This window comes from Cyprinodon variegatus, unplaced genomic scaffold (assembly GCF_000732505.1).
Source record: "Cyprinodon variegatus isolate N-32 unplaced genomic scaffold, C_variegatus-1.0 Scaffold202, whole genome shotgun sequence".
Lineage (NCBI taxonomy): Eukaryota > Metazoa > Chordata > Actinopteri > Cyprinodontiformes > Cyprinodontidae > Cyprinodon > Cyprinodon variegatus.
The window spans coordinates 247,839-270,807 of record NW_015150655.1 but is presented as its reverse complement, the minus strand read 5'-3'; the positions used below and the strand labels follow the sequence as shown (position 1 = coordinate 270,807).

At 36.1% G+C, this 22,969-nt stretch overlaps 3 protein-coding genes across 3 annotated transcripts in view; 1 reads left to right on the top strand and 2 right to left on the bottom strand.

Moving 5' to 3' along the window:
* Positions 1–1,195, bottom strand: part of kiaa1328 (KIAA1328 ortholog) — a 29,956-nt gene extending 28,761 nt beyond the window's left edge. Inside the window, exon 1 of the mRNA XM_015379870.1 lies at positions 991–1,195. Within this exon, the coding sequence (XP_015235356.1) occupies positions 991–1,045 (55 nt within the window). The 5' untranslated portion in view covers positions 1,046–1,195. The remainder of the gene's footprint in view (positions 1–990) is intronic.
* tpgs2 (tubulin polyglutamylase complex subunit 2) lies at positions 1,171–11,383 on the top strand. Its single transcript, XM_015379872.1, has 7 exons — positions 1,171–1,386; positions 1,485–1,564; positions 1,655–1,742; positions 6,775–6,921; positions 7,096–7,209; positions 7,314–7,477; positions 10,790–11,383. Exons 1-7 carry the CDS (start codon positions 1,311–1,313, stop codon positions 10,994–10,996), a joined length of 876 nt encoding a protein of 291 aa, XP_015235358.1. The 5' UTR covers positions 1,171–1,310; the 3' UTR covers positions 10,997–11,383.
* A 464-nt stretch (positions 11,384–11,847) lies between these two features.
* Positions 11,848–20,356, bottom strand: LOC107087991 (aquaporin-7-like). Its single transcript, XM_015379871.1, has 6 exons — positions 19,890–20,356; positions 15,288–15,414; positions 15,061–15,198; positions 14,853–14,971; positions 13,415–13,632; positions 11,848–13,307 (listed from the first exon to the last, which is right to left on the bottom strand). The coding sequence occupies exons 1-6, from the start codon at positions 20,025–20,027 to the stop codon at positions 13,094–13,096; spliced, it is 954 nt and encodes a 317-aa protein (XP_015235357.1). The 5' UTR covers positions 20,028–20,356; the 3' UTR covers positions 11,848–13,093.
* Between the last annotated feature and the right edge of the window lie 2,613 nt (positions 20,357–22,969).

The following is a 22,969-nucleotide window of genomic DNA, read 5'->3' as shown; positions in this document are numbered from 1 at the left end:
TTTTTTTTTTTTTGTCGTTTGAGAAAACCTGGTTTCCCTTTGCCTTTTTACACCTAGCAAGACAGCAAGCTTTATTTTATCCTTTGTCTTTTTTTATCTAATTTTATTGCTTTGATATTGGGTGAATCTTGCTTTAACCCATACTTGAGCCCTTTTGTCTCTTACCTGATATATTTTTTTTCTACAGCACTTTATCAGCTGTTGTTTTAAAAGTGCTTAAAGGGAAAATTGGATTGGATAGTTTACATAGGATGCATAATATTGAACATTAAAATGCAGCATATTTATAACATTAAAGCACTTGACAAATAAAATTGGATTGATTGGACAGGATGCATAATACTGACCTTTACAAATATAACATATTTATCTACAACATTAATCTCTTGTCATTTTGATTCGGAAAATATAATCATGCTAAAGTTAACAGTATTCTGGTGCTTACAATGTCAATTATTTTGTTTCTGGGATTTGTTTTATAGAGAAACATAAGTACAACAGATGATTTTAGCTGGTTTAAATAGCTAAACTATATGTTCAAGTTGTTAGAGTTTAGAAGTTAATAGCTAAATGAAGCTTATAGTTCAATAATAAAGTTAAAACGTGGGATTGTATACTATTTTATATATCATTACATTAGCTTTGCTTCTACTACTAGATGCTCTTAAGCATTGATGTACAAACAACTATAGTGAGCATTATCGTAATTATTTTTATTGAAATCGTTAAAAAATGTGAAACTAAACTGACACAAACTAATCTATCCAAATGAAGAAGCCAGCTGCTGCCTCGCTTCTTTGAAAGCTCGCGAGATCAGGATGGTCTCACGAGGCTATCACTTCCTCTCACTGAATTGAATTTTCCTGCTGACTGCTCATAGAAAAAGAAAACGTAAAACTAAATAAATTTCAAACATGCATCAATTTGCGAACATTTTACAAGCGCAAAATACTCGGTGAAGCGTAGAAAGTCAAATGAATGTGCATTTACCGCCATTCATCCAAAATATCCTCGAATTTCCACTTCTCTTCGCTGCCGCCGCCATATTGAAACAACCGCCACCACTCCCAGGGAGCCAAGCGTTGCTAAGGAATGGTAGCCCCGCCCCCTTTTTTCAACTAAGAACTTGATAGGGTGAACTACATCGATATGACTTTCCTATTGGTTAAAAAATGTGTCCGTTTTTCATCTAACCTCCCCTTTTGCCTTTCTGCATTTAAGTTAATAACACAGCTGCAACTAGACGCAGAGGCAACAATACCGAATATTTTTGATAGATTTATGCTGACATATATCCATTAACTGTCACAATGGAGGACAAAAAAGAAGCGTTTGTTTCGAAAGGTGTGACGGAGTGGCTAACCCTGGGAATTATTAAAATACTCGGTGTGTATCATGTTATATGCATTAGCTACTTATGTAGCTACTATCTTTTAAGAAATGTGGTATTAGCATCAAACATTGTTTTGTCCTTTTTGGTCCAGAGAAAATGCCATGGGTGATGGATGTACGTTTCGCAGAGAGGGACCCTGCAGAAAAAGAGACCCTCCTGTCCTGGGAGCAGGTAGAATTAAAACTGCCCCTCCAGTTTAATTTAGTGAAAAACGTTTTGCCGTTGTGTTGAATGTATGCATCGTCTTGATTCTTCCCTCAGACAAACTCATGCATTTTACCAGAGGATTTGCGAAACTTCTATCTGACCATTGATGGCTTCACATTAACCTGGAGTGTTAAAATGGATGGTAGGTAGCTGGGCCCCTAGCCATGACCATTCTAACATATTACATATTACAATAATCTAAAATCCAATTATAATTTTGGGTATAATAAACAAATAATAATAAACTGTAAATACTAATTGATTGTAAGTTACAATCAAGATATATTTTATTGATTTTAATGATAAAAAGTATGATTATTTGCATGTAAGCATTAGTGAAAACAAAAAGACAGAACAAAATGGGTTATAAGAAGAAGAGAGGGTATGCCATAAAAAATCCAAAGCAATATCAGATAAACCCCTGCCATAAACCATTAAAAACTGATTTTTAATGACAGGGCAAAACCAAAAAAATAACTAATAAAATAAATTATGGTACAGTGGAATCCGCTCATAGGGATCACTGTTGGTCCAGAGCCAATTTGAACAGCATAAGCGGTTGATTACTATATCCGATTTTACAGTTTTTTCACTTATTTTTTATGCAGAATATCATCTAAATCCCATTTGTGTGTTTTTTCAATGAGAAAAATTAAATTAAACGGATAGCTTTCGTATGTGCTGAATTTTATTGGAGTACCATGCAACTTTAATTGCAGTATACTGCGCTATGCCCAGACATAACTCTGGTAGCCTGGTGCCGCTGGTGCATTTTTTTAAAAGTTTGAAACAAACGGTTTCATAAAACAACAACATAGAAGATAACTGCATAGGCTACAGAAAATTAAAGCTTACATAACTCTGTTTTGTGTTGCGGATCTGCTGCGCCGCATTAAGAAATCACTTTACATATTTATCAATGGTTCCCTGGATCAGAGTGTTGTCCAAGACCAAGTTCACATCTTTTTCAAAACGATGTCAAAGGTTGAAGTTTTTGAAACCAACATGCAGAAGACCAGTCTTTAAAATGGAAACTGCATTCTTCATCTCAGCTGTGGAAGTGACAACAGTCTCTTCTTCATCCTCCTCGCTGCACGCAGCACTGGTACCCACACCAAAGCACTCTTGTACCTCCGCAATGATATCCTCATCCGACACCGGAGTGCTTTCATCACTTTCGATCCACATATTAATTATTTTTGCACATGTTTACATTCATAAAATGGCCAAAAATGAACACTATCACCGGATTTCTTGATTACTATAACAAATTATTTAAACAGCATTTGTATAGAAATGATTCCGTCCCAAGCCTTTTGAACACTGTAAGTGGTTGATTACTATATCCGTGAACCACTATAAGAGTATTCCGCTGTAATTGGTGTGTTCAAATAGACTGGAATAGTTTCAATAAAGGTCACCAAATCCTGCTAAATTGACACTATTTCTGTTGAAGTGAGAATCAGAATTTTTTTTCCTACTTTATAAAGGTCATAATTTCAGCTTGCCACTGAGCGTAAGAAGTGGAGATGCCTCCCTTCAACTGAGTAGAACAGCTCATATACACCAGACAGGACAATCAAAGGGGAGGGCTTAAAAGTACATCCACTGAACGTGATAGACTCTGAAAACTTTCTATCAAATACTTGTTCATACATGAGAAGAACCAGAACATATGGATACGAGACTCCTATTTATATCAACATATTTGAACCTCACACAGGACAGGCTGACATCTGGATACATAAAAAAAATCTTTTTAACTTAGAGATATGAGCTCTATGTACCACCTTGATTTGAATTCGACAAGTCTTGCATTTAAAGAAGTAGAGCTTACACGTCTATATATAGAAGTCCAAAAGTATTCTGAAATAGGGGAACCCAGATCTTCTTCCCAAGCAGATTTAAATCTATCTGAGGAAACATCACTCAGATCCTATAGTGTGCTATTGATAAACAATATGCGATATTTGTTCTTATGATCCAGAGAGAGAACAGGATCAACAATATTGATATTTATTAAAATAGAGGAATTGGAAAAATTAGAGGTGATTAAAATGACAAGCTTGAAGATACCTTAAAAAGTTAGATTGGGGAATAAAATTTTACCGCCGACCTGTTGAAATGAAGCGAACATTTTATTAATAAACAACATCGGAGGATTTGCAATATTTTTTTGTGATGGAAGCGTGATCCCAAAAAGGTCAGCGTGGACCATTTCCAGCAGATCCTTCACTCCTTCTCTACCCAGTCTGGGACGTCTGATTTCTCGTAATAAAATGAAATCGATGCTAAACAACACACGTTCGCTGCCTGATAATACAAAAAAAAATACAATTTGGGAGCACAATGCGGCCAGCTGCCTTAGATTTTTTAATATATATATTTTTTTAGACATGGACGTTTTTCCCATGCAATAAGTAGGATGAGATAAGAGCGTCCAACTTGAGAAGAATGGTCCAGGAATAAAAAAAAAGGAGTGGTCTGAAAAAGATATAGAAATCTTGGTAAGGTAAGGTTATAGAAAGGGGTGAACAGCTAGAAAGCACTTGATTTATCCCGAGAGACAAAGTTCTCTTGATATAGATCCTTATAACTCCTTATTACTGTAATACCTAAGTAGGAGAATATAGAGTTCTCAATCTTAAAAGGCCTGCTGTTAAAGTCCAAGACTTGTGCCACAGTGTTAAAAGGGTATATTTCACTTTTGCTCAGGTTCAGATCATAACAAAAGACATAACATAAGACACTGTAACAGATGGATGTGAAAAGAAAAGTAAAAGGCCATCCACGTAAATTGAGAGCCTATGTTCCAATGCCGCTTTTGCAGATCCCAGATCTTTTATCACAAGATCGTAAAGCAATGGCAACAGGTTCAATTGCCAGAGGACACCCCTAACAAGTTCCTCGATGAAAGCTTAAAGGTTTAGATATCCGAAAGTTGGTATGGATGGCTACAGTAAGATGTGAATACATTTTTTGTACCCAATGAATATAGTTCGAGCCAATACCAAGAACATTAAACATGGAGTCCCACTTAACATGGTCAAATGCTTTCTCTGCATCAAGGGAGATGATACACATAGGAGCACTAGACAATGGCTAATAAATAATGTCAAAGAGGCATCTAATGTTGAAAAAGGATTGTCTGCCTTTGATAATTTCATTTTTTGACAGTTCACTGAGCAAGAATTTAGCACAAAACCGAAATATTTTGCTTGGTGGAAAACTGAGTTTGATCTTTTCCCCTTTTTGCAATGAGAGATATGCAGGCCTCATAAAAAGATTTAGAGGAGGACCCTCTCCAGAGAGAAGATACATTTTTGTAAAAATAAAAAACCTGCCGGGGAACCAGAAGGATGTGGATATTTGCTGGAATGCATTGCCAGGACAGCTGACTTTATTTCTGTCAGAGAGATTGGGAGCCCCAAGACCTCTTCAGGTTAAGTGCAAGGCTTAGGGTATTGATATGATCGAGACACTCTGAGGTTGAGGTCATATTGTTTGGGGACTTTGAGGAGTTTAAATGGGCTTAAAAATCCCAGATTGCTTCCTTAACTGTATATTATGTAAGTCCTTTAGAGATGTTTTGTTTGACTATTGTGTCCTTCAGCTGGTTTGACTGTATTTTTTCTGGGGGGGGGGGTTCTCCACAAATGTAAAATGTGGACCTACTATTCAGGTTGATTGCTCTATTAAATACGTGGTTCGTAAGTTGAATTTAGTCTTTTATCTGCTTGATACATCATGTCTTTGTTTTTGAAATGAAAAATTAGTTGCACATTTATCATTTTATCTTAATTATTTTGATGGTTGTGTGTTAGGCCAATTTTTTTTTTTTTAGAAAACTATACTATCAGATGCTTTTCAAATACAGAACTGTTGGCACACAGATGTATGAAGTACGTCCATGCACTGTACAATATGTTTACTAAGCATTTGCATGGAGGTGGTCGACCTCTTGTGCTTCTTAGGTGCTCAGCTTTTCTGCATTACTAGGATTGGTGTCAAATATTCCTCTTAACAAGAATCCATAGATTCTGTGGGGGTTAAATCAGCTCATTTTTCTGGTCAGTCCAGTACACTGATGCTATGCACTGCCAAAAATGTAAATCTAAATAAGCCATGTTTTCTTAAAATAAGTGCATTATTTCTTGAATTGAGGAGGTGAGAATATTTGCCAATGGAGTAAGACAATTCACATTTAAAATAAGAAGAAACAATTTCATTGTCTTATTACAAAAAAAAAAAAAACATGGAATTGGTTTTCCAAGTTTGAAGATATTTTGCTTCCCGTCCAGGAAGCTTATTCAATTCAAAATGTCTGGATTGGTGTTGAGTTCCAAGCTTGATAGAGTAGCCCAACGAAGCCTTGTTATGGCTAAAAAAAAAAAAAAAAAACATGCAATTGAATTGAAAAAGCTCCCTGGATGGGAAGCGAAATGTCTTCAAACTTTATTTTTAAAGTTTTTTTGGAATGGTTATGACCTAGATGACTGAGAATCTTCACCAGAATATTATCTAATTATCTTATTTTAAGAATAAAAATACTCATTCCATTGGCAAATTATCTTATTTACCTAATCAAATTAAGGCTAAATACACTTAATTTAAGACAAGTTTACTTCTTTCTAGATTGTATTTGCAGTGTGGTGCATAGATTTCAGTATGACATAAAGAAAAAAGCTTTTTTCATCTGACATGAGGAAATGGAAACGTGTTTGACCCTGGAGGTCTGATGTTTGGGGTTTCAGGAGTGACTCAACACAATTAATCCAGCGGTTGAAGCCCATGTTAGCAATTAGTCTTTTTGCTTGTGCAACTCTTTACAGCACATGTTTTCCTTCCGCACTATTTTCTAGTAATTTGTCTGGATGTAGCCCTCTATGAACAGCTAGCTTCTTTAGCAATGAACTTTGTGGATTGTTCTCCTAATGAAGGGCATCATCGACTGTCAGCACCTGTCAAGTTAGCAGTCCTCTCAGTAGTTTTGTAGATTATAACATAACATCTCATTAAAATAAAACTGTGTTTTAGGGTTTGTTTAATAATATTTTAGGATTTCATCGGTTGTTTGCTAAAATTAAAACATATCAGTAAGAATTGAAAAATATCGCTCTGTGTGGGATGAATCTGATTAAGCCCTTTTTGACTTAATGTTTAATGTCTTTCAGATAAGTGTGTCCCTCTAGGTTGCATGTTGATCAACAGCGTGAACGGGCTGTGCCCGCTCACACTTCAGACCACGCCCGTTTCCTCCCTGGACCCTGATGCCCCCTCTCTGGCTGACCTGGACTGGGAGGAGGACAGCTCAGAAAATGGTAAAAAATCACCTGTCTGATGAGTACACATATTCCACTCAACAAATCCTGCATGTCACTTTCAATTACCTCTGTTTATGTGAGCTTATTTACCCAGGAATTAAGGCAATAAATGAGCCGCTGACTGGAGAGTAAATATTTGTTTACTTGTTTATTAATGCCTCCTCTTGTTAGGATTGGAGCCTAAGCTGTCCATGCCTCATTTTGATGCCCGGAGCCGAATTTATGAGCTGGATTCCTGCAGTGGGAATGGAAGAGTGTGTCTGGTTTACAAAAACTGCACTCCAGGTGCTCATGTTAATATTGCACCCTATTTATAAATGCTAAACATAAAGAAGGTATGTAAACAGTCATGTTTTTTGTTGCATTATGTCGATGTTGCTGTTTTTCAGGGGTGGTCGCACAGCAGAGTGAAATCTGGTTCCTGGATCGCTCGCTGTACTGGCATTTTTTAACAGAAAAATTTACCGCCTACTACAGAATGATGATAACAAACCTGGGTCTACCTGAGTGGCAGTATAACTACACGCCATATGGCCCAAGCCCCCAAACTAAGGTAAAATTTGATGGATCTTGATTTTTTTTTTTTTTTTTTTGTACACATGATTTCTCTGTAATGAAACCTTGTATTTATATGCAGAAAGGAAAAAAACACTATAATAATGACTTTGTTGTAGGCCTGGTCAAAAAAATTATGAAATTAATTAGTTCTATTTTTTTTGTTTCAAGCAATTTAAAAGAAAAAATGGAATTATTTTTTTTTTTATTTTTTTTTATAATGACGCCTTTTTGGCCCCCCAGAATTTCTCTAGCTGCAGTTCTACTCTCAGGTTGCAGTTAGGCTAGCAACAGCATCACATGAAACAGCAAATGACATCATAACTACAGGTGATGATGTCCCCTGCCATTTCTGCCAAGCTGCTTGTAAACATTAGCAACACACAAGGTTCCCGGCGAGTTTATTTAGATGTGGTTGTATTAGAACAAATGGTTTGTATATTGAAAGGCATACTTTAAAACATTCAGAATGTGGAAAAAAAATTGTAAATTGAATTAAAAATGTTAAAATCTGAGATTTTTTTCCTAGGTCATATCCCCAAGCCCTACTTTGTCGTCATAAAGCTGTTTTGCAGAGTAGTTAGTTGTAAATTCCTAGCTGTTGTCTTGAGATGTTGCTTCAATATTTCCATTTTTTTTTTTTCTTCATTATGCACTCTGTATGTACTGTATGTATTGTCAGGTGCATGAGTCCCTCCTGCAGCAAATCAACTGCACATGACCTCATCCTGCTTCCCAGCTGGGGTCGTATCTGATGTCTCGCAAGCTTCCCCCTTTCCCCTCCAAACGATCACTGTAATCAAACACTTCATTTCTAATTGGGTGTAGTTGTAAAAATGAAGGTCTTTGTCCCCAAGTGTGTTTGGAGTAATGGCTTCTGCGTCACTGATTGACTTTTCCATCCACCTTTGGTAAAGGATGTTTCACTGTACTGGCTGAGGATCTCTTACCAGCTTTGTCTGGACCTTGACCTGCTTTTTGAATCAGATATTTAATTAAATTAACATGGAGCCATCTCCTTAATGTATTCAAGAAAGGATGAAACATCTTTTGGTCCACAGCTCTTGGCTGATTTATTTTGATTTGTCCATGTTGTGAAATAGGGAAGCTTGCTTTGTTGCTTCAAAATGCATTCAGATAAGTGCCTCCAACTGACCCAGATGTTGTAAATCACAATCTTACAAAACTGTGACATCATCAGCATCTGAACTTGTAGATGTTTTAAACGTAAGATAATCATGTTGTATTTAAACTTCTCACCTTAAGAAAGTAATCTATAATTCTCACTTTGCAGTATTTTACAATATTATTAACAATTAACATCATATTAATCTAGGCACTGTTAATATACCTAAAAGAGAAACAGTTTGGTCGGATTTAAATTCAAGTTAGATTTATGTTTCAACAGTTTATGGAAAATCTTGTTTCAGTTCTAGTTTTTAAGGCCACTGCAGAAATGTGTGAGTATATTTACATGACTACAAAGGAGGTAGTTTCCATAGACTCTAGGTTACAATTAGGAGTAACTGGAGAAAATGTAATGTGGTACAAATTAAAATGAAGTCAATCATCAAAACCTAATTTGCACACAGTTTATGCTATAAAGTTTGATGTTACTACCATTTAAATGGTCTAATTTTAAGCTTAGAGGAAAGTGTTACAAAGGACAGAAAACTAAAATAGAACAGACGGACTGCTTTATCACTGATTAGTACTTGAAGTCATTGTTATTTCGTCAACTATTGTTTCAGAGGCTCTTTAATGGGTAAAAACTAATAGCTGTTTGTTGTGATGAATAAAATAAAACTGATCTATGATTTAAGAATATAGATAACCTTCACAATTTCACTAAAAAACGAAAATATTTTTTAATTGGAAAAAAGTTGCATCCCAGTTGCATATATGTGCACCTTTAAACATGTTTTGTCACAGCACCCTTTGACTTAATTTAAGGATATTGATTGATCTTTTTACCTTTTTAAAGGTCTTTTTCAAAACCTTTAATTACCTTTCATGAGGTCATTCTTCTGTTGATTGGAATGCGTATTTGAGCTCCCTGAGATGCTGGGGGAAAAAAAACTTTTTGTCTTCCATTTTTTAGCAGACATCTCAATGTTTGGGGGTATTTAAAAACGTTACTAACTAAGAAACTTTGGTTTTCTGGAGAAAATTACCCCTTAGCATGACACTGTCACCCCCATGTTCCCCTAGGGGTATAGTGTTACTTTACTGATGTGTAGTGCTCTTCTTGTTCCAAACATACCTTCAGGAAAATCCTGGCTGTTTTCATACTGAGATAAATAATCCCTCTTGTGACCCGGTTGCTGAGGCCAGACATATTGAAAAACCAATAGGTTGTTGTTACATTTAGATCGCAGCTGTGTTAGGAATTCCTGCAGCTGTTGGTGTTGCTGTTGACCTCTTGGCACCATTCCTGACCAGTTTAAAAGTCCTGTCATTTGTTGAGGTGTAGAGGAATGTTCATTGCCTGCGATGTCATGTTTCATGTTTTCTTCTTCCAGTTGTTGAACATTCCTTCATACAAGGATATTTTTCTTACATTAAATGGCTATTTGTCGTTTATTCTTATGTCATTAATCATTAATAAGACAGTTTTGCATTTTTTTTTTTCTTAAATCAGGGTTTTAACTTCGACCTATGGTTCCTAAATTTGGTCCGAGTTTAACTTTTGTTATGATGATTACACAAAATAAATGAAATAAGGTATCACCCATCACATACTTAAAGTTTAGGGTCTTTACTTAATGTAGGATAATTCTGTTTGGTTACAAAAGTATCAATTAAATGAAATGTGCTGATCTAACATTGATCTCAACAAAGCAGTAAAATAACCATTTACGACCAACTAATTCAGAAGCATTGTACTGGTTTCCTTATTTATTTTGTATTTATTCTGTTTTTTTTTTTTCCTTACAGATAATGATAGCAAATTACATATAGTCATATACGTATCCGGATTTAAAAAGGTCGAACTTTTTAGAACCCCTGACTACAGTTTTATTGGGTTTTTAAATTGAACAGACTGTTTGGCCAAAATTCATTAAAAAAAATTTTTAAAACAAAAGTGTTCAATGATTTGTTTAAATTTTAAGTTTAAATCTTTAAAGTTTATGATCTAACCTGACATTAAAGTTCTGCAGAACTTTATCAATGAGAAGATGAATATGCTTCGTCTTCTTTCCTCTGTTCTGAATTTAAAACATTTTATTGAATTTTTTTATTTTTTTTCCTGTGTAACTCCGTCTTGTGTTTATTTTCTAACGTGCTGTTTTTGTTTGTTTTTTTGTAGCAGTGGGCCGCCCTCTACAAGCCCCTGATTTTCAGCGAGAAGGATTCTGCTGGGGACGTTTTCCTGAACACGTTTGATCCCACAAAAGTCTTCAAATGTAAAACCAAGGTATCACCCACCAAGAAGAAGCAGGCGACCCCGTGCAGCTCAGGAGCCCCTGCTAAAGGACAAAGCAACACAGGAAGACCAAGTGGAGCAAAACGCTGAAATCCAATCTAAGACATTTTCTGCCAGGCTGTTTTGTTTTCGTCTACCTTCCCAACGCATCTTGAAGTAATAAGCTGTCATCAGCTGTTTGCTGCATGTTTTGCAATTTTGCAAAGCATGCTAACAAGGAATTGAACAGCAAGACTAAAAGCTAGTATTCAATGTTGTATTTAAAAGATATAGGGGATTTTGAAATATTTAAAACTTTGCCAGGAAATATATCAATCTATACTATACTCACTTGTTTCAATACAGACTTTCTCCAAAAAATTGCCTTATTTCTTTTTTTTTTCTTTATTACAAATGCAAAACTAAATAAATGCTGTAAAATTTATATATTTATATTTCATAATTTAAAATAATAGTTGCTTTTATGTTTGGAATAAAATGCCTATACTTTTTGTTTTTAATGTTGATGTATAAACATGTTTAAAACAATTCTGTAAAACATTTTAAAAAAGTAGCCCCCTTTATTTTAAAAGTTTAAGACTTACGTCTTTGTTGCAATAAATGATAAACAAGAACTGCTTATTGGTCATGAATTATTTGTCTTCTAGTAATGTCACCACTATGCCATTTAGGTGGCCGCATATTTCCACTGTAGGATAGCCTACTTCTTAATGTCTGTGGTGCTTATTTTGTTAACTTCCTCAAGACTTGACAGGGATGAAAAATAAATAAGATGGCAAAATAGACAACATTAAAGATATAAAAAAATAACAGAAAAATGATCTGCAATAAAAAAAAAATATGCTGCAAATATTGAAAGAGGTTCAAAATAAATCACATCTGATTTTAATAGTATGCGGTTTGCTCACCCTAGGAAAAATATCTCAACCCAACTTCATGTGAATGTTTGTCTTTTAGTTGTAAGAGATCCATAACAAATCAATCCTTTCTTATATTAAAGCAGTCCTAAAATAAAAGTAAAAGTGCTCTTTTATATACTGTAATAATTGTCTGACTGTTTATTTCTCTTACTCTGTAAGTTTTAATAATCAGAGATTAAATAAAAATGATGATCACATACATTTAATTTTGTAAAGAAGTTATAAAGATGACACCACATTGTTAATAGTGTTACAACAGTTGACTGTTTCCACCAGTTTAACTCTTGGTCAACCTAAGTTTATTTTCTTTCCTCACAGCAGACTATGAACAAAGTTATGGAAGTCCCTATAAACAACTGGTTGTCATGTTCAAAACATTTCCATAATGTAAAGAAGCTGAACTTTGATTCCTTCAGTTATATCCTGAACAGGCTGCTATTTTTTGGTCAAGGAAATAAAAGAGAGGTTGAAAAATCTAAATGTTAGAGATGAGAAAAAGAAGGAGGCACAATTGATGACCACTTACTGCGTATTGCATGTAAAGACATATTTTGTCATAAGCCAAACCCCAGATTATTGTCAGTTTTACAACTGATGGAGGCTACATTTTTACAGTATAGATATTAAACTTTGTACACTCTTATTATATTTAGTAGATCTTTTGCTGCTTTGTTTACCTATCCAGAGTTGATTAGGTAAAGTGAGAGGCTTAAAATCAAATATTACAGCAGGCCCAAGTATCTTTTTCCACCCATCACACTTCATATAAAAACAAATCTAATCGGTAAGAAAACTGTGCTTTTGACTGATGGAAATGTATGCAAGAAACTTTATTTTGAACTTATTTCCCTTGTGCTGCTGCCCTTTGAACACTGTGAGGAGCTGGCTCCTGCTGCTTTTATTTATTTCCAGAAGTTGTTTACTTCTCCTTGCATATCCTGACATTTCATGAAAGACCTCGGGCCCAGATCACTGCTGTATGATTTTCTTTTTTGCCTTATTTTAAAGGCTTAACCAAACTCGCCTAAGCTGCTGTTCCTCACATAAGATAAAAAAAACTAATTACGAAACAGAAGGGCTTTTTTTAATCATCTGTTTTGCAGTTAAATTATCTTTGTTTTAAATATCGTAATTGCAGTGTAGTTAAGCATTGCTAACTAAGCAGAAAAACAGTCATAGATTGATCTGTTTGTGATTTTATACATTGCAGGTGTTGTTTTAAGACGGTTGCAGCAGCATCCTCAAATCCCCACAGCTGTACAAGCGTTTAGTTGTTTCCATTTGTTTCTGGTTTCACACATACATCAGAACAGATGTTTCTTTTATTCTTCAGCGGGAAAGACTCTTCTTCGTCAGGCTCCATCTCCTGTCCAGAGGACGGTGGGTGGTGCATTTCTACAAAAACCTTATACAGCCCAGCTCCCAGCACTCCTCCAATGGGAGTAGCCACTAGAGGGACCCACCACCACCCATTTCCAGACCTACAGAGAGAATAACACCAAATTTAGAAAAAAAGGTTAGGATGACTAGGCAAAAAAAAAATAATAATAATCTAATTTAGCATTGCATAAACATCCTCTCTGTTTACCTGAACACATCCCATCCCCAGCCTGCAATTGCAGTGAAGATCCTTGGTGCAATGTCTCTTGTTGGGTTGATAGCATAACCACTGTTGCTGCCCAGAGAAATTCCAATAAGAACAACAAGGAGGCCCACAGCGATGGGTTCAGCCCCTCTAGCAGCTGGTTTGTTCTTTTGGTCGGATAGAGCCATCAGGCACAGCAGCAGCATGGCTGTGCCAAACACCTGGCACACACAGCACAAACAATTATAACACTATTTTATACAGAATGGACATTAGAAGGTTTAAAATTTATAAATCTGCATACCAAAAACTTAAGATGGATAGGAGAATAGTCATTGGTTTAGATCTGTTTAATCATTGATAAAATGCAACTGGATAGTGCATTGTTCAATGTAAAGGGTGTAGCACTTAAAGTTTTATAGGGTTACAAACTTTCCAGGTCTTTTTTTTATCTCTGCTTTCATCAGATCCGTTTTAGCCATATAAGTACCAAAAAAAAAAGCAGACATAAAAACTATTTATTGGCTTATTCAAAGAATATTACAAATAAAAAACAAAACATGCTGAGGTCACAAATTAAGTAAGGTTTCATGGCTGTCACCTCATTTTCTAAGGTAAGTGTCATTTTCTCCCAGAAGTTGTTTGCTTTTCTTTTTGTACATAAAGATCACATGTTCTGGGTATGATTGACAATAACCATCCACTGACTAATGGTAGGAAGGTCCCTGCTAAGCTATCACTTTGTCATGGTCTTCTTTGTACTTAATTATATACGTGTTACTTGGAAATCTAAGAAATTTTTTACATAAATATATATTTCCCAAAGGAATAGACAGACAGGCAGACAAGAAAATAAGAACAATATAGGTTCACATGTTCTCTCCATCCAATCAGACTGAGACTGAGGCTGTAGTCAAAAGCTTTAGGTTTGCAAAGATGGTAGAAACAAATGCCCCCCCAAAATTAACAGTTTTCACAGCATATATTAATTTAGGAATGCTGAGTAAAAATCAACACAATTCCTTTCCTTCTGCTTCGTGATAACTGTATGTAGCACTTTATAATATTTAGTACTGCTTAAAGAACAAGTCAAGAGTTTTTGTGTTTAACACGTTGCCAAATATTTAATAACCTTTACAATTTTTCTCAATTAAATGATATTGTATTTCTTATCCACTGGCTTAACTTACTATAAACAACACCAAAGAAAACAAATCTCAAAACAAGCATGTTGTACGAACAAAAAAAAAAATCATAGCATGATCATTTCGTTTAGCTTTTGTTTTATTTTCAAGACTGTTAAAGCAACTCCTCTAACATCTATATTTTGAACCTCTTTATTATCAAATTAGACTATGGAAACAATAAAGGTTTTTGTAGAACAATTCAAGAAAGAAAAGGGATGGATATCATTTAAAATGGATTTGAATATCATGGCTACCTGGTCAAAGAAGCCACCAATCAAGGAGAGGTATGGTGCAGGGTAGGTGGCAAAGATCCCAGCTGTGGCCCTTTCACCCGTAACAGTCAGGTTTCCACCACAATAGTCATAAATGGCCTCTGTAAGTGAATTCACATAATTTTTGATCTGAAAACGAATAAAAAGTGCTGATAATGCACTCTGGTGTATATGACCTCTATAGACTTACCGTAGTAAATAGCGTAAATTGTTGCTGCACCGAGGAAGGACCCCAAAAGCTGTACAAAAATATACAAGGGCAGCCTCTTCCATTGCAGGCGGCCAAAGACACACATTGTGAGGGAGACTGCTCCATTCATATGAGCGCCTGGCAGGAGATAAAAGGGTTAAAAAACGAAGTCATCCACACATGGACACAAAAGCTTTCTCAATCATTTTAAAGGTCTTTTTGCTCACCAGACACATTTCCTCCAACATGAACCCCCATTGCAACAGCTAGTCCAAAGCCGAGGTTGATGCTGAGGTACTGTCCAAATACTCCTTGACCGGTCACAACCTGGGCCACAGAACCCAGACCTAATGCCTGTACACATTGGAGTGATAAGGATTTTTTTATTCAGGTTCATAAAAAAGTTTAATTTAATCCCAACTGATAATCATATTCTGTTTTGGTCTACATTATACTATAAGACATACAGTATTTTACTATTCACAACAATGACCAATCTGCCATTAAGCAACACCTTGATGCATTAGTAATTCATTATCAACCTTGAAATATCAGAATTAGCTTTTACTCCTCTTTTTCTGTTGAGTGTGATTTAAGATCAATCAGAATCATCAACTTTTTTTTTTTTTTTTTTAATCAATGATCATCTTTCAGCTTCTCAGTGAAGTCTCAAATGCTGATTAGGTGAGGATGATCACACTCTCATCTCCTCATACCTGCCATTTTCACATCTTTAAATAGAAAGGAGCTTGAATTCTTCCAGTCAGTCAAACAAGCAGCTACACATCTAGCTAAAGCAATAGAGATAAGTATGTTTAAAACATTCTAGCCTCTGTGCGCTATTTTCAGATCCCTTTAGAGTGCAAAACTAGAATGACATAATCAGCTCAAAATGAGGATCAGTAGGGTTTTGACAATGCGATAAGTTACCCCCAAATCATAAAAACAACCCAAATAAAGTTGGTCAAACAGACGCCAAAAAGAGAAGTAAATAGGAAAGAGTTTGAAGATGCAGATCATGAATAACCTGCTGTGAAAATGCAGGAGCATGAAACAGAAGATTGACTCTCCTTGGCCTGCTTGTTATTGGATCTGATCGTGACACTGAAGTAAAGCATCCTCCTCCCTCCTGATAGATGTGAAGAGGCAGAGATAAAATGCTGCTTGTGGTGTAAACCAACATCGCTATGGTTGTGGCAGCTATAAGTAAGGTTTTGGTTTTGCAGGCATCAGGTAATAATCTAGGAGAAGCTCAATCAAAAACCTGTGGACTACTTTTTTTGTTGTTTTTTCAAAATCACAATTTTTTAGCCTTGTCTTATTTTCTGTGGAAAGCATAAATCATGACAGCATTTTGATGGCCACCCACCGTGCACCTTCAGACACATGTTTATTACATAAAGAACTTTTTTTGTTCACTGGACTAGATAACAATGTGTACCACAGTTATTTCCTTTTTTCTTTGCCTGCTGTTTGTTTGTTTCTGTATCATTTCTGCTCAAAGTTAAAGCAGTTTTCTCATTCTCACTTACTAAGAGCTCTACAGGGACCAACAGACACAATGCAGTTGTCTTTTAAATGAGTTTTAAAGAAAAAGAAGTGGGAGAGTTTTTTCAGATTGTGAGAAATATGTTTTTGAAATGTAAGTGTCTGACAGTGAGAGTTTAAAAAAAGCATTAAATATTCAGTTTAATAAAACAGAATATCGCAGAGGGGTTAAGCTGTAATGTAATAACTTGCTCTGAAGCCAAAGCTGTTTCTACAGCTAATGGAAACCACAAGGATGATGTGGAGAAAAGCATGTTGCCGGAGGCACTGCTGTAAACTGGTGTGAGGGAAAAGCTGCCACTGAAGCTGCAGGTGGCGCTGAAACTGCAGGTGGTGCCGAAGCTTGTAAAAGAGAAGGTGAGGCCTCTGATGCAGAAAGCAAAGCTGGTTTGCAGGAGCCAGAGAAACCTGTGTCACTGAGGCTCTGACACCTAATGTGGAAAATCTGCTGCAGCTGTTAACTGGAGCCATGGTGTTAAAACAGCTGGATTGGGATGTGTAGGATTGCTCCCCCATCTCTGTTGGTGGGATGGAATGGAGTAAACATCTACAGTACTACATTCAGACAAGGATGCAGAAATGAGGAGGAAACAGAGAGGAGAGTGAAATGGAGAGATGCAGATGCATTTTGGTGGACTCCTTCACGCTATAGTTTTTATAACAGGGTACATTTTACAGACAGTTGTAAGTACCTGCAAGGTCGGTTGCTTGTTGGGAAAATCTTTCTGTTTTGTTTGTAGGAGTATTACCCAAAAAGCAGACAATAGGAAGGCCTGTATTATGAAAGACAAGCTTGTAGAGCCATCAGTGTCAGATTATTAAAGCCATGTGTGAGAGTTTTCCAGCGAACCTGTATGTTTCTGATTACCTGATCCTGACTAGTTTCCTGTTCTGCTCTGTTTGCCTGATCTGTCTTTGGACTGTTACCTGGATTCTGCCTGCTTACGACCTTGGATCTGTCTCCCTACCCTGGCTTGGAAACTCCTTGGGTACCTCTTTGAATCTCTGATCTTCTGGCCTGAAAACCTGCTCCTTCTTTGACCCTGGCTTTGAATTAATCCTTCCGGATTCTTCTGCTCTTCCGCATCTGCTGGCTTGTCGGTATGCTCTGCTTCTCTCCTAAAACTCTGGGGGCAACAATCCCTACGGACTCCACTCCTTCTTCTTCTGAGACTGAACTTTAACCAAGTTAGTGTTTTTCATGCTCATTATCGTCTCCAGTCTGAGTTTTGAAGTCACTAACCTGAGTTTCTACTACTACAGAGTATCCAGTGACCCTGCTCCAGCTGACGAGCCGCTGTACACAGAGCATTTAATAAATGCTTGCTTTTTAAGCACTCTGATCTGTCTGCTTGAATTCTGGGTCCTACGTTCTTAGCTTTTGACAGAATCATTGATCAATTATTTCATTTACCTCAAAGTCACATGGTTAGCATGTGCTCAAATCTACCGAGCACATGGTGTTCTCTCATGGCTGATAGCTTGAGGACTTTCCCCAAGCTTGAAAGCCACACAAAGGGAAGTGTGGCCACAGTGCTGGATGTGCAGGTCATAGGCCCATAGAGCCTGCAGAGCTGGAGGGGATTTTTATACGTTCCAAAACTATGAATCTGTCTGGTGGGGGAGGTAGGGGGTTGTTAAATTATTATCATTTGAATATCTGTGGGAAAGAAAAAAAAGACTTCTTTTTGAGAACAGTTTGATAAGATGTCTGGTCTAAAAATCAGTTTTTAAAACGTTTTTGTTTGTTTGTTTGTTTTTTCATTTCAAAACCATATTTTAGCAATTCAAAAATATCACAATAAATTGTGTCTGCTGTTTAAAAATACAATTGTTTAGCTTTGAGACACAGTATCCATGGTTGTTTACTTTTCAGAGAACCCAAGGCTGCAGTGCATTATTAATTATGGTTAATAACCAGTGCAAATTCTCAGGATTTTATGCTCATTGAGACAAAAAAAAAAGAACTGATTTGTGAAATTGAATGAATGTTGCATCTGTTCCTGATAGTTGTTGCACCCGTCCCACAGATAGGGATGGTTGCAGCAGTTTTTATCAAATGAACATTGCATAAAATGTATCCCAAATATATATATTTAAATGGTAGGGGTAATTAGCAGACATAAGAAAGTTTATATGAATAAATATATAAACTTGGTGGCCCAATTAAGAAAAAATTTTTGCAAATCATCCCCAGGCACTCCTGCTGTAAATGTCAGGGATAACACAACTAATCAGCATTAAATTAATAAATAGGGATACAGGGAAAAACTTGTACTGGAAACCTTCTGTTAAATCTTTAAAAAAAATTAGCTAAGCTCAATTCATTTTAAATCTTTGGTGTTTTTTATATTAGCAGTTTGGTCTCCTGTATTGTGTTTGGCTTCATTCATCCATCATAATTAAGGTTCTCTGATAACTAATAAATAAGATCTACCAGCAGCATCTTTTTAAATACTTAATAAAACTGACATTTAATAGTTTCATAACAAAAATGTATTTCATTTATTTCTTTATTTGTTTTTCTTAAAGGGTCCAAAATAGAAATTAGAAGGGATAAAATGGCACTGTCTCAATTCAAAGATGGTTTAAAGAAACTAGTAAATAAAAACAGCCAAAATATGCTGGTCATTTTATTTCATTAGCTTATAAGATGTTTTTTTTTTTCTTTTACATTTTACATTTTGAAAGCATAAAGTCATCTTCGTAATTAAATTATTAATCACTGAACTCTTTTGAACTCTGTAAAACATCCTGTTCAAAGAAAAAACAGCTGACACTGACAAACAGCAGGAAACGGTGGAAGCTAGATGCTGATTTTAAAAATGATGGTTATGTAGGTCAAAGGTGTCGTTGCCTTTATTCAAAATGTCATTATCTGTACCAAATCCCTCCTTATTGGGATGTTTTGTTTCTGTACTGATAGGTCCATCTAATTTTTCCCAGTGCTCTAGGTAATGAGTCAGTGTAACCTCGGACAGATAGCGTGCCTTTTGAAACTCTATCCTTGGGGCCGGCAGCCTGACCATTGCTCTTGTGACACAGCATTTCCTTGTTCCCTCACCAATCCCCGCTCACTTCCATGTGACACGTGACAAACTTGCTTGTTTGTGTGTATTGGAGAGTTTGAGCAGGTTATCAGGGTAAAGAGCATAGTATTAATGATTAATGGAATATGGTTGTCATACATAAGCACCTAATTTTAAATTTTGAGAAAAAAGAACTGAGTGCTGTCTAATATATAGTATATACAGTATTTTTTAATATACATCCATTCTTACCATCATGACATATGTTGAAAGAAATTCAGCAAGTCCCACTCGTGACAGTTCACTCCTCAGCCAAACTTTGGGTCGCTTTATTTCCACTTGACTCCGCTGGGATACCCCTAATTCTACTGATTGCATCAAGTCCTTCATCTTTCCTTTGGTTCCTTCCTTACAGTTTGAGCAAACCTCTCTGGTTCAGACTCCAGTGAAGAATTTATGAAATCCCATGTCAAGTTGTGGAAAAAAAACAAAAGTAAATAGTTTCCTCCCCTCCTCTGTTTCCCCTTTCTCTCACTGTATGTGTGAGTGCCTGCCTCCCTCTGTCTCACTTATCTATTAGGTTTGTCCACATTTATTGGCCTGACCCAACTCCACCTTCTGACAGATTCTCTCAAAATTCACTGACTGATCCTCAAATATTTTGGAACAATGAGTAAAATCAGTTTGCAGTGCCCAGAAGCTTTTGAAAACAGATTAAAAAAATTGTATCTACATTTCTGCTGTTTTTTTTTACTCATAAGCTGCGCTGCTTCAACACAAGACTAGTATATGTGGGATTGGTTAAAGTATTGCCCCCTATTTCATAGATTACCTACACTTTACAGCTCAAAACTACAAAATCCAAAAAATCATTACGAAAACAACCCAAATAGGGGGATCAAAGTAACGGCAGCTGATGGGGTCTCAGGATGTTTGGTTAGTTTCATAGACATGCAAACTGGTTTTCAACTCCTTTTCTCTATTGCCACCTAGAGGCTCATATTTGCAAGAAGAGGTAAAATGCAAAGTAAGACCCTTTGTATGAATGAATGCCCAAATTTGCAAAGACATTCATAGTAAGTCAAGATTAGAATTAGACTTTATTTTATTTTATTTTTAATATTCTGTCCACATATCATTGTTCATGTCTTAAAAATGCACTATGCAATTCTAAAGTCACATCAATTATTAGAAGTTGAAAACAAGACCAATACAAGACTTACTTTATCAAAAATATATTCATATTTTGTCCTTGTTGTAATTAGTGAGAATATTTTATTAAAATGGTTCCAACTTTAAAATAAAGAGCCTACATTTTTTGCGCAATTTGTCCCAATTTTAATTAACTTTATCAAGATTTAATGTGACATGCTTCAGCGGAATAAAGAGTGAACAGTTGTGGGGAAAATAAGCCATGTGAATTGGGAAAACAGATCAGAACCTACCAACAGTGGTGTTCCCTGAGGTTTATTTAGTGTTATAGGTCTATTGAAACTTTCATGCCCTCCCCCAGGCGATCCGACCAGTTCTGATCAGTCCCTAGCAGCAACTTATTTAATTCAGTTAATTAATATAGTGCCAGGCTGCACATTGGAGCAGTTAGTAGCACTGTTGGTAGGAAGGTTCCAATTTGGATTCCAGGTCCAGGGTCTTTCTGCATGAAGTTTGCATGTTCTCCCTGTGCATGCGTGGGTTCTCTCCGGGTACTCCCACAGTCCTAAATTTGAGGTGAATTGGCTTCTCTAAATTCTCATTAGGTGTGAGTGTGTGAATGGTTGTTTGTCCTGTTTGTCTCTGTGTTTCCCTGCGATAGACTGGCGACCTGTGTGATGTGTAAAGATTTGGTAGTTCATGGTCTAATTTTATCCCTGCATAAATTCAGCTGTTCTGTTAAGGCCTTGGAGTGTGTACCCCACCTTCCGCCCCTTGACAGCTGGCACCAGTACTCCTTGCGACCCAAGTTTCGATAAAGCGTGATAAAAAATGGATGGATGGATATGTATGTATATATATATATACATATATATACATATACATATACATATACATATACATATACATATATATATATATATATATATATATATATATATATATATATAGCGTCAATTCACAACTCATCTCATCTCAAGGTACGCTACTACAGAGACAATTCAACCAGATCATACAGTCAGATTAGTTCAATTAGTATTTCTGCCAGTTGTTCAAGCACTTGATCATGGGAGCAGCTACAGCAGACATCTTCAGGTCCTTTCAGGCACATGTTAAGGAAAAGTAGGAGTCTTAGCTCTGGTCATGGTCTAATTTTATCCCTGCATAAATTCAGCTGTTCTGTCAAGGTCTTAGAGGTTAGTAAAAGAACATAAATAACCTCAGAGCACCATGAAGATAAAGAAGACAGATCAAAGAACAAACTGTGAAGCAGAAAAAAAGTAAATAATACTCCAAAACCTAGCAAAATGTGTAAAGTGACTTAAACTGGCATGAATGGAAGGGACCAAAAAGGCTCATTGTAATTGTTTGTGGAGGAGCCAGAAACATCCAGCCAAGGGTGAGAGAATTTGTTGAGGTGACACCTAGTGGCAGAGCACTGCACATATTGGACTATATAAAAAAATTAAAAAAAAAGTGAGGAGAAAAGCCATAAGAATTGCTATTTGCCCGAAGCCACTTAGGAACCATTAAACATGTGGAGGAAGCTGCTCATGCCAGATGTGACAAAGATGATATTAGTATGGAAATGATGGAAAACAAACTCTCTAAACTAGCAATCCTTTAGGTTAGGAAATATGGTGGTGTGAGATGTAGGAATATGTTTCTTTCTTCTAGATGAGATGAAGAACCTGGTATTGAAGGGACACATATTTTGTCCAGTCCCTTCAGTTCAAACAAGGTACATCTGGCTGTGAAAACAATTAGATGATGAGACTCCAATGCTGCATTTAAGTTAAGTAAAAAAACATTTCTGAAACCCACAGATGCTGCTATTTTCTTTTTTTTTTTGTTTACTTCTGATAGAGGGTTAGATTTGAAGTTTGAACTGTCAGGAATTGATTCCGTATTCTAATGACATTAAAAAGAAATGTAGATTTTCAGGATTCCCCAATATTTACATCTGCTTTGCATGTTTCGAAAACCCATTTCTTGCCTTGTAAATTTTGCTGAATTTAAACGGCTAATTTCTAACAGTATTCAAAACCATGATGAGTTAAGAAAATAGCAGTTAAACCTGAATAATTGGCAGCACATGAGGCTGCAGGCAAAAATTAAGAACTTCTAAACCTTTTCCAGCCTCAATGTATATATATATATATATATATGAATATAAAGAA